We start from the raw sequence: 21,132 nt of genomic DNA, 5'->3' as shown, positions 1-21,132 counted from the left end.
CCCAGTGCTAGACATCACTATAAACTATCATACTGCAGACATCATAGTGATATGACTGAAATTTTTTTAAAGCTATGTTAAAAATCCAAATCGCATGCACACACAAATGAGCAGATAACTTACCATTCCTGTTTTGTTGGTAGTAATTTTAGCTTCACATAATGTTTGTTCCTATTCATATTTATTAATAATGTCATTTAGAATTTTATTTCCTGAACTGCCTGACAAGCTGGGTCCTACTCATGTGTATCGTGAGAGAAGTCTTAAAGCTGGTACTTCACAAGTGCTAGAGAGACAAATATCAGATGAAGATGCAAATATGTGAGTACTGTGTACTAATATTATCATAGTTATTATCTTCATCATTAACAAAATTGTCATACTCCTTATCTTCGTCATTAACAACTTTGTGATGATTATCATTATCATCATTGATAACATTATTATAGTCATTATCTTAGTCATTGACACTATTATCATAGTCATTATCTTTATCATTATCATCATTGATAACATTATTATAGTCATTATCTTAGTCATTGACACTATTATCATAGTCATTATCTTTATCATTATCATCATTGATAACATTATTATAGTCATTATCTTAGTCATTGACACTATTATCATAGTCATTATCTTTATCATTAACATCATTATCAGTCAGTATCTTTGTTATTAACATCAGTATTTTCAGTCATTATCTTTGCCATTAAGAAAACTGTTTTGATGGTTATTATCTTATGACCCATACTTGAAGATTAATATTCAGTTGCAAGTTGCACAAGAAAATGCACACCAACATACAACTTGTACCTTATTGTTTTGAATTACTTCAGTCCTCTAATATGTAAACATTCTTCCAACATTTTACAAATGAACATCCTAAAATATTTCTGGAAAATGGGTTTTAAAGCCATATGAAGTGAGCACCATCATTGTCTAGTTTGCTGAATGGGTTTGATGCCATGTAAAGCAAGTTCTTTCATAGCATGGTTTGCAAAATGGGTTTAAAGTCATATAAATTGAGGTTCATCACATGGTTTGCAAAATGGTTTTAAATCTAGGTAAAGTAGGTCCATCACTTGCTTTGCAAAATGGGTTTAAAGTGATACAAAGTGAGGTTCATCACATGGTTTACAAAATGGTTTTAAATCTAGGTAAAGTGAGGTCCCTCACATGGTTTGCAAAATGGGTTTAAAATGGTACAAAGTGAGGTTCATCACATGGTTTACAAAATGGTTTTAAATCTAGGTAGAGTAGGGTCCATCACTTGCTTCGCAAAATGGGTTTAAAGTGGTACAAAGTGAGGTTCATCACATGGTTTACAAAATGGTTTTAAATCTAGGTAAAGTGAGGTCCCTCACATGGTTTGCAAAATGGGTTTAAAGTGGTACAAAGTGAGGTTCGTCACATGGTTTACAAAATGGTTTTAAATCTAGGTAAAGTAGGTCCATCACTTGCTTTGCAAAATGGGTTTAAAGTAGTACAAAGTGAGGTTCATCACATGGTTTGCAAAATGGTTTTAAATCTCGGTAAAGTAGGTCCATCACTTGCTTTGCAAAATGGAGTTAAAGTGGTACAAAGTGAGGTTCATCACATGGTTTGTAAAATGGTTTTAAATCTAGGTAAAGTAGGTCCATCACTTGCTTTGCAAAATGGGTTTAAAGTGGTACAAAGTGAGGTTCATCACATGGTTTACAAAATGGTTTTAAATCTAGGTAAAGTGAGGTCCCTCACATGGATTGCAAAATGGGTTTAAAGTGAGGTCTGTCAAAGTATGGTTTGCAGTTTTATAATGACAATGTTAATGTTTTGTGCTTTCATTTTGTAAGCCATGGAAGAATTCAGTTAATATCACTTCAAATCAGTTCTTACAGTTCTTGTCTTCATGTGAAAGTAGAAAGCGTTGTTGCCAAACATGTTAAATCTTTCTGTTAAAGTTTTTGCAAGTCATATGTGGTGTGAGGGATATATGAAGGTAAAGCTGAGATATATGGAACACATGATGTATAATTATTGTTCTGGCTAGCACAGTAATATAACAGGGTCAGGGCATCAAGACATAGACACAGATGAGATAACAGTTACATAGAAAACATCATATTTATCATTATTTATCTGGCTAGTACAGCAATTATGTGTGGGGGATATAACAAGGCACAGATGCAGTTGTGATATCAGTTACATTGAATACATGAAGTATATAATTACTGACGTGACTAGTACAGAAACATTTGAAAGGTGTTACTTTCTATGTTGGTGATACTGATGGATGCTGTAGTACAAATTTTCAAGGTAGATAGTGTATAAGGAAAAGCATAAAATATGTTTATAGAACACAGCAATAGATTTCTTAAATCCAAGGCTAAAAACATCACTTATTTACAATTGTATGAATACTTTTTAATGTACAAATTTATTTCTGTTCATTCATTAATTAAAATTTGATTTCAGTTACATGTTTATTTTCTGAATTATAAGGACCTACAGTGATATTTCTTTATTTTGTTTGAAAATAATCTCCCCTTTTTCTGTTCAAGGGAGATAGTGTCTAATGCTTCTCCTTTTTCTGAATAAAGGGAGTTAATCACTGCATCACTCTTGATCCAGCCAATTCTGTTACCAAAGATCTACCCAGCTTTGTTTGACCTATATGCACTGAATAAGGACAAGGAGGATGAGAAGTACTGGGAGAGAGTCCAGAAACTAAACAGACAGGGGGATATTGCACTCATGTCATATCTTGGTGCTGACCAGTATGTATCTGTCACTAGTCTACAAAGTTTTAACTGTTTTTCATAAAGCTTTCTACAGAAGAATTAAAGAAATGTTAAGTTCAGCTGCAAAGAACATAGATTCTGATCTACCATCACATAATGCACCAGCGGATTAGTGTCTGTGTTGTCTGTTTGCTGATTACTCTTGACAAACTATATGGACACAAGTCTGCTTTCACTTTATGTAATAGCAGATCTCGGTCTCTATAGTTTGTATTTGCACACGACTTGCATGCAAGTGTATATGGTTGACAAAAAATATAAACTTGATACAGTGATCACTGTATATACTGCTGTTTACTAACAGTGGAATATGTTTTTTTCAAGTGTATCTACTTCTTCCCTGTGAACAAACATTTGTTTGTGTGGGGGGAAGCCCAATAGTCTAATGCACTTGTCTTTACCGATCACTGACATCTCACCTCTGTCCACATGGGTTTGAGTCTCAGGCTCTGCCAATATGGTTATGTGAGTAAGCTTGCCAGGAGCTTCCCATGAGTAGGTGGTTCTTACCTGGGTTAAACTTCCACCACTTATAGTGGCCACCATGTATAGCCTGTCTTGTGCTGAGAAATGATGATAAACCAAACAGGAATGATATTCTTTTATGAACTCAGTTGAGGAATTTTATGTATTACTGGACAAAATCTTGGACTTTTTTAAAGAATTCTGTTTATATAAAAAAATTTTGAGCCTATACTTTAAGTGTTTTAAATTTTTTACGTCTATATTTTATGTATTTTACAGAATTTTATCATGTTTACCTTTTATCTTGTATCATGCAGTGCCTCATGTTTATATTTTTGGATCTACACAAAACAATGCAAATACATTTACACATGGCATTATGCAAACTGATGCACATGACACCATGCAAATTGATCCACTAAAAAATTACATATTGATCTGCACAAAATGCTGGAAATTGATGCCCAAAGCACCAGGCACACTAATGGAAAAGTAAGTAAATCAGTTCACAGTAATTATGTTTTGACAGCCAAGAAGTAGTCAGTTCAAATATAAAATGTTGCAATACTAGAGCAAGAGTTGAGGACTTTAATGGAATCTTTTGACAAGAAGGATAATGGTCATCCTGGGGAGCTTTAGAGTGAGATGATGTAATGCTGTTTGGGATCAGTGATTATTTAGTATTTCCAATATGCATGTAATGTTGCTATGTGTGGGACTAGGTATTACTTAGTATTCACAATAAACACAACATAATGTTGCAATTTGAGAGGGACCAGTGATTTTTTTATATATTTACAATAAGACAGATTTGGTATTTGAGGGACTGGTGCTTATTTAGTATTTACAATACAATGATGTTGCAGTGTGATGGCTGTTAAGGTAAAACATCATTTTATCATACTAAAATATGTTATAATTTTGTATTAATTTATACAAAATTCTTTGACGTTGAAGGAAATTCTGGTGCCTGGAAGATTCAGTGTTTGCAGAAGAAAGAAAGGTAGGTACACCTTTAAGAAGCAAAGCTAATTTTCCATTATCTTTTAAATTAAGTAATTTTTTATGGATTTATTTTCAAAAAGTTTAATTTCTTTAATGGATACAATCGATTAGACTTTATTTGACCATGAATTATCCAGCTATTACATTTATACAATGAAATATTATTATTCCAATTCTTTACTTAAAACTTCTAGCTAAGTCAACAGTTTCATGTTGTATTTACTTACATAGTGATTGCATTGTATGCATTACTCTTTCCTCAGTCGGGGCCCCGAGTGGCCTTGTGGTCTAAAGCGCTCTCCGTCATGGAGCACTGCCATCTCACCTCTCTCTGCATGGGTTCAAGTCTCGGGCTCGGCCAATGCAGATATGTGAGAAAACTTGCTGGTAGCTTCTCGTGGGTCAGTGGTTCTTTCTGGTTTTTTTCCCCAGGTTCTTCCTGCACCATTAATACTGGCCGCCATGTATAGTCTTGTGCGGAAAAATGGCGTTAAACCCTATAACAACAACAACAACTTTCCACAATCTGGTGCTATTATCTACTGTTAAATTACTGAAATGATGTGAGATCAGTTAAGTTATAATGCAGTTTCATGTAATTATGAAAAAGATAGTTTTATGTGTATGTATCAAAATATTTCAGGTAAATCCTATCATTAATATAATCTAATTAGCATCTCTTTATTAGAGATTTACACATGTGATCATGAATGTACAGTGCAGGGTCTTCAGGCAAGTTTATTTATCACATATTTTTATCTGACAAAGTTAAATGCAACAGCTTTTCTTTATGTATACCAAAGTAGATTGTATTTAGTTTTAAATACTCGCTTGATTGTAATTTGTGTTTACACTGAATTGCTTCTCTCTGATGAAAATGGACATAGAGTCTATGTTTAAACTGAATTTGCTCTGAATGAAAACTGACATAAATTCAATATTTACAATGAATTACTTGTCACTGAATGTAAATGAACATAAATTCAGTGTTAACATGAATTACTTCTCTCTGAATGAAAATGGGCATAAATTCAGTGTTTACATTTAATTACTTCTCCATGAATGAAAATGGGCATAAAGTCTGTTTACACTGAATTACTTCTCCCTGAATGAAACTGGACATCAATTCTGTCAACCTACATATCATTATACAACAAGTTAACTAGGACTCTGTATAAGATAAATCTTCAAGGTGTGCTAATTATGATGTCAACCAGAAAAAGAAGCATTTCCACTGCAGTAAATACATGATGTCAACTGTAAAAATAAGCATTTCCACTGTACAGTAGTAAATATATGATGTCAACTGGAAAAATAAGCATTTCCACTGTCGTAAAAATATGATGTCAATTGCAAAAATAAGCATTTCCAGTGTAGTAAATACATGATGTCAGCTGGAAATATAAGCACTTCCACCATATTAATTACATGTCAACTGGAAAAATAAGCATTTCCACTGCAGTAAATACATGATGTCAACCAGAAAAATAAGCATTTCTACTGCAGTAAATACATAATGTCAACTGTAAAAATAAGCATTTCCACTGTAGTAAATACATGATGTCAGCTGGAAATATAAGCACTTCCACCGTATTAATTACATGTCAACTGGAAAAATAAGCATTTCCACTGTAGTAAACACATGATGTCAACTGGAAAAAAAGCATTTCCACTGTAGTAAATACATGATGTCAGCTGGAAATATAAGCACTTCCACTGTATTAATTACATGTCAACTGGAAAAATAAGCATTTCCACTGCAGTAAATACATGATGTCAACCAGAAAAATAAGCATTTCTATTGCAGTAAATACATGATGTCAGCTGTAAAAATAAGCATTTCCACTGTAGTAAATATATGATGTCAACTGAAAAAATAAGCATTTCCGCTGTAGTAAATACATGTCAACTGTAAAAATAAGCATTTCCACTGTAGTAAACACATGATGTCAACTGGAAATAAAAGCATTTCCGCTGCAGTAAATACATGATGTCAACCAGAAAAATAAGCATTTCTATTGCAGTAAATACATGATGTCAACTGTAAAAATAAGCATTTCCACTGTAGTAAATATATGATGTCAACTGAAAAAATAAGCATTTCCACTGTAGTAAATACATGTCAACTGTAAAAATAAGCATTTCCACTGTAGTAAATATATGATGTCAACTGCAAAAATAAGCATTTCCAGTGTAGTAAATACATGATGTCAGCTGGAAATATAAGCACTTCCACCGTATTAATTACATGTCAACTGGAAAAATAAGCATTTCCACTGTAGTAAACACATGATGTCAACTGGAAAAAAAAGCATTTCCACTGTAGTAAATACATGATGTCAGCTGGAAATATAAGCACTTCCACTGTATTAATTACATGTCAACTGGAAAAATAAGCATTTCCACTGCAGTAAATACATGATGTCAGCCAGAAAAATAAGCATTTCTATTGCAGTAAATACATGATGTCAACTGTAAAAATAAGCATTTCCACTGTAGTAAACACATGATGTCAACTGGAAAAAAAAAAGCACTTCCACTGTAGTAAATACATGATGTCAGCTGGAAATATAAGCACTTCCACTGTATTAATTACATGTCAACTGGAAAAATAAGCATTTCCACTGCAGTAAATACATGATGTCAACTGGAAAAATAAGCATTTCCACTGCAGTAAATGCATGATGTCAACCAGAAAAATAAGCATTTCTATTGCAGTAAATACATGATGTCAGCTGTAAACATAAGCATTTCCACTGTAGTAAATATATGATGTCAACTGAAAAAATAAGCATTTCCGCTGTAGTAAATACATGTCAAGTGTAAAAATAAACATTTCCACTGTAGTAAACACATGATGTCAACTGGAAAAAAGAGCATTTCCGCTGCAGTAAATACATGATGTCAACCAGAAAAATAAGCATTTCTGTTGCAGTAAATACATGATGTCAACTGTAAAAATAAGCATTTCCACTGTAGTAAATATATGATGTCAACTGAAAAAATAAGCATTTCCACTGTAGTAAATACATGTCAACTGTAAAAATAAGCATTTCCACTGTAGTAAATATATGATGTCAACTGCAAAAATAAGCATTTCCAGTGTAGTAAATACATGATGTCAGCTGGAAATATAAGCACTTCCACCGTATTAATTACATGTCAACTGGAAAAATAAGCATTTCCACTGTAGTAAACACATGATGTCAACTGGAAAAAAAAGCATTTCCACTGTAGTAAATACATGATGTCAGCTGGAAATATAAGCACTTCCACCATATTAATTACATGTCAACTGGAAAAATAAGCATTTCCACTGCAGTAAATACATGATGTCAACCAGAAAAATAAGCATTTCTATTGCAGTAAATACATGATGTCAGCTGTAAAAATAAGCATTTCCACTGTAGTAAATATATGATGTCAACTGAAAAAATAAGCATTTCCGCTGCAGTAAATACATGATGTCAACCAGAAAAATAATCATTTCTATTGCAGTAAATACATGATGTCAGCTGTAAAAATAAGCATTTCCACTGTAGTAAATATATGATGTCAACTGAAAAAATAAGCATTTCTGCTGTAGTAAATACATGTCAACTGTAAAAATAAGCATTTCCACTGTAGTAAATATATGATGTCAACTGCAAAAATAAGCATTTCCAGTGTAGTAAATACATGATATCAGCTGGAAATATAAGCACTTCCACCGTATTAATTACATGTCAACTGGAAAAATAAGCATTTCCACTGTAGTAAACACATGATGTCAACTGGAAAAAAAAGCATTTCCACTGTAGTAAATACATGATGTCAGCTGGAAATATAAGCACTTCCACTGTATTAATTACATGTCAACTGGAAAAATAAGCATTTCCACTGCAGTAAATACATGATGTCAGCCAGAAAAATAAGCATTTCTATTGCAGTAAATACATGATGTCAACTGTAAAAATAAGCATTTCCACTGTAGTAAATATATGATGTCAACTGAAAAAATAAGCATTTCCGCTGTAGTAAATACATGTCAACTGTAAAAATAAACACTTCCACTGTAGTAAATACATAGTGTCAGCTGGAAAATATGATACTGCTAAATGTGTGGAATATTATTGGAGGTTTTTTGAAAATAGTTTTGGATTATGAAAAGAAGAACAAGATTTAGAGACAAGGATGGGTATAAAAGGAGGATTTACATATCTGTATCATTTTCTCCCTGACTGTTGTATGTATGTACTAAATTGATCAGTTATGTGTACAGTTGATTTGATAACCAGGCCTGGACTTTTATCAATTCAGTTTCAAGCACTTGTTTTTAAATCTTGTATTTAAATATTAGTACAAATGAGTGGAAACTGAACATTTAATTGAAAATGTTATTCGGATGTTTGTTATTTGTTAAAGTATAGTTGAAATAATGTTTAGACATTACAGTATATTTGTTAAAGTTAGCAACATTTATCCAATACTATTAAATATGTACAGCTATGAACCTTTTCATCAAGGGAAGTGTTCACCGCTTGCAAACGTGGGTGACTGACTTACTGTATGTCATGCTTCTGTAATGTTAAATTCTCTGACATTGATGTATTGAAGGCCATCTTTACATTTTGGTACCAGTATCTTTTCACAGTGGATTTAGTTTTCAATTTTATACCCACTTCTCAGACACTGTACAACCATTAAGTGCAACCATTTAATTGAGTAATATTCATGATTTAGGTCACATTGATTTACTTTTTGTTTTTAGTGGCTTCACGTGTTAGGTTCTGGGCTGTGCTCTGATGGTCATTCCATGAACCTTTTGTAATGGAAAACATGTTAGTTATTATATAAATATAAATAAACCTTTGACTTTACTTCCAGTGGTTCTCTAATGTGAAGGACAAATGTTATACCAATGCAGTGGAGATCCTACAGCAGATTAGGTAGGTCCATAGCTAATTTTATTGCATCAGTTGTGGATAAAGTTTGATATGAATGTTTATTATTTTGTCAAAAATGATCACTATTACAGGGACTTGTGTTGAACAGAAATATTAGTTTTTTTTTATTTGTTTGAAATGTGTTTCATATTAACCAAAAATATATGAATCTATAAATATATTAGATTACACTTCATGTACTGCATGCAGTAGGTGTGAGATCATCACATACTTGTTGTCATTGCATGCCTAGTTAGTTCCATAGTAGATGTAAATGTTTTTATGATAATTATGAAGTAAGTAATTGTCAGTATATTTTATGTAAATAATGCCTCTAAATGAATCTCAGTGAAGGAAAAACAAATATGAAAAACATTTATAAGCTCAGTCTATTTTGTGCGAACATTGTACTGAATTATTTTTAAACAGCAAAATAATTCTCCTGCCTTGTACCAGTTTATTTTAATCCCACTTTCCACTCAAGAGGATCAATGTGCATAAAAGGTAAAATATGTCCACAAAGAGAAAGACATTTAAAATGCTTAAAAATTTTAGAGCCTTTGACATTTTTACACATGATGTTTGACAGATAACATCCTAGGTTTAGAGCCTTTGACATTTTTACACATGATGTTTGACAGATAACATCCTAGGTTTAGAGCCTTTGACATTTTTACACATGATGTTTGACAGATAACATCCTAGGTTTAGAGCCTTTGACATTTTACACATGATATTTGACAGATAACATCCTAGTTTTAGAGCCTTTGACATTTTTACACATGATGTTTGACAGATAACATCCTAGGTTTAGAGCCTTTGACATTTTTACACATGATGTTTGACAGATAACATCCTAGGTTTAGAGCCTTTGACATTTTACACATGATATTTGACAGATAACATCCTAGGTTTAGAGCCTTTGACATTTTTACACATGATGTTTGACAGATAACATCCTAGATTTAGAGCCTTTGACATTTTTACACATGATGTTTGACAGATAACATCCTAGGTTTAGAGCCTTTGACATTTTACACATGATGTTTGACAGATAACATCTTAGGTTTAGAGCCTTTGACATTTTTACACATGATGCTAATTTGCCATTGAATGTAGAAAGACATATAAACAGCTTTATCTTCATAAACATAAGACATTGAACATGGTATTACAGCCTTTCAGTATGTGGTAAATAGTTGCTGATTGCCATCAGATAAGGCTGAGATACCAGACATAGAGAAAACTTAAGACAACAGATTTCTCAGCATAATGTAGTCAACATAATTGGATGAAATCTCTACAGAAAGCATCCAGCTGACTCAGATTTTGGACCAACTTCACTTTGATTTGGCTGTTGATAATTTCTACATATGGGCTACAACAGGCCTGACACATGGTTCCGGTAGGTGAAAACATTTGGTTTACTTGGGGTTTTATTTTTCATCTTGTCTTACAAGTGTCTAATTTCATCATCATAGAACTGCTCAAATTGATTCTGGAAAAATCTTGGGAATACATTTCAACATGTTATTGGTTATATATATTTAGCTTTAAAACAATAAAGCAGTCTAGAAGGATTTTCTTCGCTTTCAAAGACAATTGTCTAAAAGGATAAAAACTGAGTCAGTCATCTACTTGAATGAATCAGATTGCAGTGTTTGATTGATTGAATGATGGTGTTTTATTGAAATCATCAACTAGACAGATGTCAGCCAGGTTAACATTTGCATCTTTGATGACCTTTTATTATGATTTGGAGGCTTGGTTAATGAAGAGAGTGGAAATCTACCATGATTTGTCAGTCATGGTTTCAAAGCTGGCAGGATATAGTGATAGTGGCATCCATAGATGATGTGGTTTTTGAAACATAATTTAGTTTGCTGTTGTCTTTTTCTTACACCTCATGTGTTCTCTGCCCATGGCAGAAGGTAAAAGCCTATAGATTTTATGGCTGCTTTTCTTGATATAGTTTTCTTCCAACTTCTCACTTAGACATGGTCATAGTTCTGTTGATTGCAGGCTGAGAGTTGAAAGGTCATGGTCAGAGCCAACATTTTTGTTTGGTTTTTGCCAAGTCACATTTTCTGGATCCAGTTTTCATCAGACTTTCATAGGTAGTCCAAACTTGTGCAGAAGTACTTGTCAGGCCCCTAGGCCAAATGTCAAGATGGGACTAGGTGGCCGAGTGGTATAAAGTACTTGTCAGGCCCCAAGGCCAAATGTCAAGAGGGAACTGGGTGGCTCAGTGGTATAAAGTACTTGTCAGGCCCCAAGGCCAAATGTCAAAAGGGGACTGGGTGGCCAAGTGGTATAAAGTACTTGTCAGGCCCCAAGGCCAAATGTCAAGAGGGAACTAGATGGCTGAGTGGTATAAAGTACTTGTCAGGTCCCCAAGGCCAAATGTCAAGAGGGGACTGGGTGGCCGAGTGGTATAAAGTGCTTGCCTTTACCGATCACTGTCCACAAGCTTGGCCGGTGTAGGTATGAGAAAGTTGCCAGTAGCTTACTTAGGGTCAGTGGTTCTTTCTGCGATTTCATGTGTTCTTCCTCTACCAGTTATACTGGCTACCATGTATAGCCTATTGCATTGAGAAATGGCGTTAAACCCAAAACAACAACAAAATGTTAGGAATACATTACACCTAGTCAGCTTGAAACATACATTACAGCCAGTCAGCTTATTAGATACATTACAGCCAGTCAGCTTCATAGATACATTACGCTCAATTGTTTCATGCATACATTACACCATGTCAACTTATTAGATACATTACACCATGTCAGCTTCATAGATACAATACACCAAGTCAGCTTCATGGATACATTTCATCCAGTCAGCTTCATAGATACATTACACTCAATTGTTTCACGCATACATTACACCATGTCAGCTTATTAGATACATTATACCAAGTCAGCTTCATGGATACATTACAGCCAGTCAGCTTCATAGATACATTACACTCAATTGTTTCATGCATACATTACAACCAGTTCGCTTCATGGATACATGTCATCCAGCCAGCTTAATAGATACATGTCATCCAGCCAGCTTAATAGATACATGTCATCCAGCCAGCTTAATAGATACATGTCATCCAGCCAACTTAATAGATACATTACACCAAGTCACTCAAGCATACATTATACTTGAGGAATGGCAGCTTACTGTTTGCAATTGATAATTAAAAGGTCAGGGTCAGTGGACATAAAATTGCACACTTATTGTCATTTTACATTTGTGTTGACCATGATGGCAGTTCTGAGGAACAGGGAATGAGCCATTTCTCTGATGCCCATTTCATACTGAGTTATACATTTGATGATTGGAATACAAATAGTAGCAGATATTATCGTAAATATAATTTAATTATTTTCCATTTGTCATTTCAGCACAGCTTTTTGTCCACAGGACAAACTTGAGGTGATACAGAAGACTTGTTTGCAGATTACACAGGTAATAACAGTGATGGTCATTATCATATGTAGTTCTCTTTTCTCCTTTTCTTAAAACAATCATTGTTTGGCTTCTTTCTCTTGGTACATGAAATTTGCCAGCAAAGATGGAGATAAAAGAAACAAAGATGTGATTTATTTTGTGTGAACTAATGTTTATGTTACTGATTTGACCCAAGATGTTAAAGAGTTAATGATTCTGGAATTGAAGGAGTGAATTAGACATTTGTTGTTCTTTATACTTTCATTTTTTTCTGCCTGCACTGGTATGTATAGTCACAAAGAAAATTCTGCAGTCATTATAAGGCTGATTTTTTTAGACTCAAAAAGAGAAGCTGCTCAATTATTTTCTAGCTCAAAGGTATAACTGGGGGGGATATATATTCAATACCATCAAGGCTATTTTCATTTCTTGTTTTAATTTAGATCAGATTCATTCATTTTTCTCTGTGTATTAACAGACAATTCAATCCAGCATTGGAGAGGGACATGTATGGTGTATGGATGACCTTTTCCCAGTGTTCCAGTTTGTTGTGATCCGGGCCAAAATCCATCATCTGGGGGCAGAGATTCAGTTTATTGAGGACCTCATGGAGCCTCATCTGGAATTTGGAGAGCTTGGTCTGATGTTTACCACTCTCAAGGTATTGCTGTAACACAGTTTCTGTTTCTGTCCAAATGTAGGTTTGGGTATGTAATGTAGGCTAGATGTCCATATGTAGGAGTCTTGGATTTGGCCAATGTGGGTATGTGAGAAAGCTTGCCAGTAGCTTCTTGTGGGTCGGTGGTCCTTTCCGGGGTTTTCCAGGGTTCTTCCTCCACCATTAATACTGGCCGCCCTGTATAGCCTATCTTGTGCTGAAAGATGGCATTAAACCACACAACACCAACACCATATGTAGGTTTGGGTACATAATGTAGGCTTCTTACGACACACAGGAGGTTGAATCTAGCCTACATTACATACCCAAACCTGCATATGGACATCTAGCCTACATTACATACCCCAAACCTACATATAGACATCTAGCCTACATTACATACCCAAACCTACATATGGACATCTCACCTACATTACATACCCCAAACCTACAAATGGACATCTAGCCTACATTACATACCCCAAACCTACATATGGACATCTAGCCTACATTACATACCCCAAACCTACATATAGACGTCTAGCCTACATTACATACTCAAACCTACATATAGACGTCTAGCCTACATTACATACCCAAACCTACATATAGACATCTAGCCTACATTACATACCCAAACCTACATATGGACATCTCACCTACATTACATACCCCAAACCTACAAATGGACATCTAGCCTACATTACATACCCCAAACCTACATATGGACATCTAGCCTACCTTACATACCCCAAACCAACATATGGACATCTAGCCTACATTACATACCCAAACCTACATATGGACATCTAGCCTACATTACATACCCCAAACCTACAAATGGACATCAAGCCTACATTACATACCCCAAACCTACATATAGACATCTCACCTACATTACATACCCCAAACCTACATATGGACATCTAGCCTACATTACATACCCAAACCTACAAATGGACATCTAGCCTACATTACATACCCCAAACCTACATATAGACGTCTAGCCTACATTACATACCCCAAACCTGCATATGGACATCTAGCCTACATTACATACCCCAAACCTACATATGGACATCTCACCTACATTACATACCCCAAACCTACAAATGGACATCTAGCCTACATTACATACCCCAAACCTACATATGGACATCTAGCCTACATTACATACCCCAAACCTACATATAGACATCTAGCCTACATTACATACCCCAAACCTACATATGGACATCTAGCCTACATTACATACCCCAAACCTACATATAGACGTCTAGCCTACATTACATACCCCAAACCTACAAATAGACATCTAGCCTACATTACATACCCAAACCTACAAATGGACATTTAGCCTACATTACATACCCCAAACCTACATATAGACATCTCACCTACATTACATACCCCAAACCTACAAATGGACATCAAGCCTACATTACATACCCCAAACCTACATATAGACATCTCACCTACATTACATACCCCAAACCTACATATGGACATCTAGCCTACATTACATACCCAAACCTACAAATGGACATCTAGCCTACATTACATACCCCAAACCTACATATAGACGTCTAGCCTACATTACATACCCCAAACCTGCATATGGACATCTAGCCTACATTACATACCCCAAACCTACATATGGACATCTAGCCTACATTACATACCCAAACCTACATATAGACATCTAGCCTACATTACATACCCCAAACCTACAAATGGACATCTAGCCTACATTACATACCCAAACCTACAAATGGACATCTAGCCTACATTACATACCCAAACCTACAAATGGACATCTAGCCTACATTACATACCCCAAACCTACATATAGACGTCTAGCCTACATTACATACCCAAAACCTGCATATGGACATCTAGCCTACATTACATACCCCAAACCTACATATAGACATCTCACCTACATTACATACCCCAAACCTACATATAGACGTCTAGCCTACATTACATACCCCAAACCTGCATATGGACATCTAGCCTACATTACATACCCCAAACCTACATATGGACATCTAGCCTACATTACATGCCCCAAACCTACATATGGACATCTAGCCTACATTACATACCCCAAACCTACATATAGACGTCTAGCCTACATTACATGCCCCAAACCTACATATGGACATCTAGCCTACATTACATACCCCAAACCTACATATAGACGTCTAGCCTACATTACATGCCCCAAACCTACATATGGACGTCTAGCCTACATTACATACCCCAAACCTGCATATGGACATCTAGCCTACATTACATACCCCAAACCTACATATAGACATCTCACCTACATTACATACCCCAAACCTACAAATGGACATCTAGCCTACATTACATACCCCAAACCTACATATAGACGTCTAGCCTACATTACATGCCCCAAACCTACATATAGACATCTAGCCTACATTACATACCCCAAACCTACATATGGACATCTAGCCTACATTACATGCCCCAAACCTACATATAGACGTCTAGCCTACATTACATACCCCAAACCTACATATAGACGTCTAGCCTACATTACATACCCCAAACCTGCATATGGACATCTAGCCTACATTACATACCCCAAACCTACATATAGACGTCTAGCCTACATTACATGCCCCAAACCTACATATGGACGTCTAGCCTACATTACATACCCCAAACCTGCATATGGACATCTAGCCTACATTACATACCCCAAACCTACATATAGACATCTCACCTACATTACATACCCCAAACCTACAAATGGACATCTAGCCTACATTACATACCCCAAACCTACATATAGACGTCTAGCCTACATTACATGCCCCAAACCTACATATAGACATCTAGCCTACATTACATACCCCAAACCTACAAATGGACATCTAGCCTACATTACATGCCCCAAACCTACATATAGACGTCTAGCCTACATTACATGCCCCAAACCTACATATAGACATCTAGCCTACATTACATACCCCAAACCTACATATGGACATCTAGCCTACATTACATGCCCCAAACCTACATATAGACGTCTAGCCTACATTACATGCCCCAAACCTACATATAGACATCTAGCCTACATTACATGCCCCAAACCTACATATAGACGTCTAGCCTACATTACATGCCCCAAACCTACATATAGACGTCTAGCCTACATTACATACCCCAAACCTGCATATGGACATCTAGCCTACATTACATACCCCAAACCTACATATAGACATCTCACCTACATTACATACCCCAAACCTACATATGGACATCTAGCCTACATTACATACCCAAACCTACATATAGACATCTCACCTACATTACATACCCCAAACCTACATATGGACATCTGACCTACATTACATGCCCCAAACCTACATATGGACATCTAGTCTACATTACATACCCCAAACCTACATATAGACATCTCACCTACATTACATACCCCAAACCTGCATATGGACATCTAGCCTACATTACATGCCCCAAACCTACATATAGACATCTCACCTACATTACATACCCCAAACCTACATATAGACGTCTAGCCTACATTACATGCCCCAAACCTACATATGGACATCTCACCTACATTACATACCCCAAACCTACAAATGGACATCTAGCCTACATTACATACCCCAAACCTACATATAGACGTCTAGCCTACATTACATGCCCCAAACCTACATATGGACATTTAGCCTACATTACATACCCCAAACCTACATATGGACATCTAGTCTACATTACATGCCCCAAACCTACATATAGACATCTAGCCTACATTACATACCCCAAACCTACATATAGACGTCTAGCCTACATTACATGCCCCAAACCTACATATGGACATTTAGCCTACATTACATACCCCAAACCTACATATGGACATCTAGTCTACATTACATGCCCCAAACCTACATATAGACATCTAGCCTACATTACATACCCAAACCTACATATAGACATCTCACCTACATTACATACCCCAAACCTACATATGGACATCTGACCTACATTACATACCCCAAACCTACATATGGACATCTAGCCTACATTACATACCCCAAACCTACATATGGACATCTAGCCTACATTACATACCCCAAACCTACATATGGACATCTAGCCTACATTACATACCCCAAACCTACATATGGACATCTAGCCTACATTACATACCCCAAACCTACATATAGACATCTCACCTACATTACATACCCCAAACCAACATATAGACATCTCACCTACATTACATGCCCCAAACCTGCATATGGACATTTAGCCTACATTACATACCCCAAACCTACATATGGACATCTAGCCTACATTACATACCCCAAACCTACATATGGACATTTAGCCTACATTACATACCCCAAACCTGCATATGGACATCTAGCCTACATTACATACCCCAAACCTACATATGGACATCTAGCCTACATTACATACCCAAACCTACATATAGACATCTCACCTACATTACATACCCCAAACCAACATATGGACATCTAGCCTACATTACATACCCCAAACCTACATATGGACATCTAGCCTACATTACATACCCCAAACCTACATATAGACATCTCACCTACATTACATACCCCAAACCTACATATAGACATCTCACCTACATTACATACCCCAAACCTGCATATGGACATCTAGCCTACATTACATACCCCAAACCTACATATGGACATCTAGCCTACATTACATACCCCAAACCTACATATAGACATCTCACCTACATTACATACCCCAAACCTACATATAGACATCTCACCTACATTACATACCCCAAACCTACATATAGACATCTCACCTACATTACATACCCCAAACCTACATATGGACATCTGACCTACATTACATACCCCAAACCTACATATGGACATCTAGCCTACATTACATACCCCAAACCTACATATAGACATCTCACCTACATTACATACCCCAAACCAACATATAGACATCTCACCTACATTACATGCCCCAAACCTACATATGGACATCTAGCCTACATTACATACCCCAAACCTACATATAGACATCTCACCTACATTACATACCCCAAACCAACATATAGACATCTCACCTACATTACATGCCCCAAACCTGCATATGGACATTTAGCCTACATTACATACCCCAAACCTACATATGGACATCTAGCCTACATTACATACCCCAAACCTACAAATGGACATGTAGCCTACATTACATACCCCAAACCAACATATAGACATCTCACCTACATTACATACCCCAAACCTACATATGGACATCTAGCCTACCTTACTTACCCAAACCTACAAATGGACATGTAGCCTACATTACATACTCAAACATACATAAGGACATCTAGCCTACATTACATGCCCCAAACCTACATATAGACATCTCACCTACATTACATACCCCAAACCTACATATGGACATCTAGCCTACCTTACTTACCCAAACCTACAAATGGACATGTAGCCTACATTACATACTCAAACATACATAAGGACATCTAGTCTACATTACATGCCCCAAACCAACATATAGACATCTCACCTACATTACATGCCCCAAACCTACATATGGACATCTAGCCAACATTACATACTCAAACTTACATATGGACATTTAGCCTACCTTACTTACCCAAACCTACAAATGGACATGTAGCCTACATTACATACTCAAACATACATAAGGACATCTAGCCTACATTACATGCCCCAAACCTACATATGGACATTTAGCCTACCTTACTTACCCAAACCTACAAATGGACATGTAGCCTACATTACATACTCAAACATACATAAGGACATCTAGCCTACATTACATGCCCCAAACCTACATATGGACATCTAGCCTACATTACTTACCCAAACCTACATATGGACATCTAGCCTACATTACATACCCCAAACCTACATATGGACATGTAGCCTACATTACATACTCAAACATACATAAGGACATCTAGTCTACATTACATACCCCAAACCTACATATAGACATCTCACCTACATTACATACCCCAAACCTACATATGGACATCTAGCCAACATTACATACTCAAACCTACATATGGACATTTAGCCTACATTACATGCCCCAAACCTACATATGGACATCTCACCTACATTACATGCCCCAAACCAACATATAGACATCTCACCTACATTACATGCCCCAAACCAACATATAGACATCTCACCTACATTACATGCCCCAAACCTACATATGGACATCTAGCCAACATTACATACTCAAACCTACATATGGACATTTAGCCTACATTACATGCCCCAAACCTACATATGGACATCTAGCCTACATTACATACTCAAACATACATAAGGACATCTAGCCTACATTACATGCCCCAAACCTACAAATGGACATTTAGCCTACATTACATACCCCAAACCTACATATGGACATCTAGCCTACATTACATACCCAAACCTACAAATAGACATCAAGCCTACATTACATACCCAAACCTACAAATAGACATCAAGCCTACATTACATACCCAAACCTGCATATGGACATCTAGCCTACATTACATACCCCAAACCTACATATGGACATCAAGCCTACATTACATACCCCAAACCTACATATGGACATTTAGCCTACATTACATGCCCCAAACCTACATATGGACATCTCACCTACATTACATGCCCCAAACCAACATATAGACATCTCACCTACATTACATGCCCCAAACCAACATATAGACATCTCACCTACATTACATGCCCCAAACCTACATATGGACATCTAGCCAACATTACATACTCAAACCTACATATGGACATTTAGCCTACATTACATGCCCCAAACCTACATATGGACATCTGACCTACATTACATACCCAAACCTACATATAGACATCTAGCCTACATTACATGCCCCAAACCTACATATGGACATCTAGCCAACATTACATACTCAAACCTACATATGGACATCTGACCTACATTACATGCCCCAAACCTACATATGGACATCTGACCTACATTACATGCCCCAAACCTACATATAGACATCTAGCCTACATTACATGCCCCAAACCTACATATGGACATCTAGCCAACATTACATACTCAAACCTACATATGGACATTTAGCCTACATTACATGCCCCAAACCTACATATGGACATCTAGCCTACATTACATACTCAAACATACATAAGGACATCTAGCCTACATTACATGCCCCAAACCTACAAATGGACATTTAGCCTACATTACATACCCCAAACCTACATATGGACATCTAGCCTACATTACATACCCAAACCTACAAATAGACATCAAGCCTACATTACATACCCAAACCTACAAATAGACATCAAGCCTACATTACATACCCAAACCTGCATATGGACATCTAGCCTACATTACATACCCCAAACCTACATATGGACATCAAGCCTACATTACATACCCCAAACCTACATATGGACATCTAGCCTACATTACATACCCAAATCTACATATGGACATCTAGCCTACATTACATGCCCCAAACCTACATATGGACATCTAGCCTACATTACATACCCAAACCTACAAATAGACATCAAGCCTACATTACATACCCAAACCTGCATATGGACATCTAGCCTACATTACATACCCCAAACCTACATATGGACATCTAGCCTACATTACATACCCCAAACCTGCATATGGACATCTAGCCTACATTACATGCCCCAAACCTACATATGGACATCTAGCCTACATTACATACCCCAAACCTACATATAGACATCTCACCTACATTACATACCCCAA

The 21,132-nt window shown here is 36.3% G+C and overlaps 1 protein-coding gene across 2 annotated transcripts in view; it reads left to right on the top strand.

The window, feature by feature from the left end:
- LOC149791097 (alsin-like) overlaps window positions 1-21,132 on the top strand; it is a 239,562-nt gene that overhangs the window by 192,124 nt on the left and 26,306 nt on the right. For both annotated transcript variants that reach the window (XM_089973014.1, XM_089973013.1), the window contains 6 exons: window positions 202-321; window positions 2,583-2,759; window positions 4,206-4,251; window positions 9,120-9,181; window positions 12,575-12,638; window positions 13,099-13,281. In XM_089973014.1, coding sequence (XP_089829140.1) covers window positions 202-321; window positions 2,583-2,759; window positions 4,206-4,251; window positions 9,120-9,181; window positions 12,575-12,638; window positions 13,099-13,281 — 652 coding nt within the window. The remainder of the gene's footprint in view (window positions 1-201; window positions 322-2,582; window positions 2,760-4,205; window positions 4,252-9,119; window positions 9,182-12,574; window positions 12,639-13,098; window positions 13,282-21,132) is intronic.

The sequence above is a fragment of the Sinohyriopsis cumingii genome, chromosome 10, assembly GCF_028554795.1.
Source record: "Sinohyriopsis cumingii isolate HCF-2022 chromosome 10, ASM2855479v2, whole genome shotgun sequence".
In the NCBI taxonomy this organism is placed as follows: Eukaryota; Metazoa; Mollusca; class Bivalvia; order Unionida; family Unionidae; genus Sinohyriopsis; species Sinohyriopsis cumingii.
The sequence above is the reverse complement of the archived record's forward strand: the minus strand, read 5'-3'. Positions and strand labels throughout refer to the sequence as shown.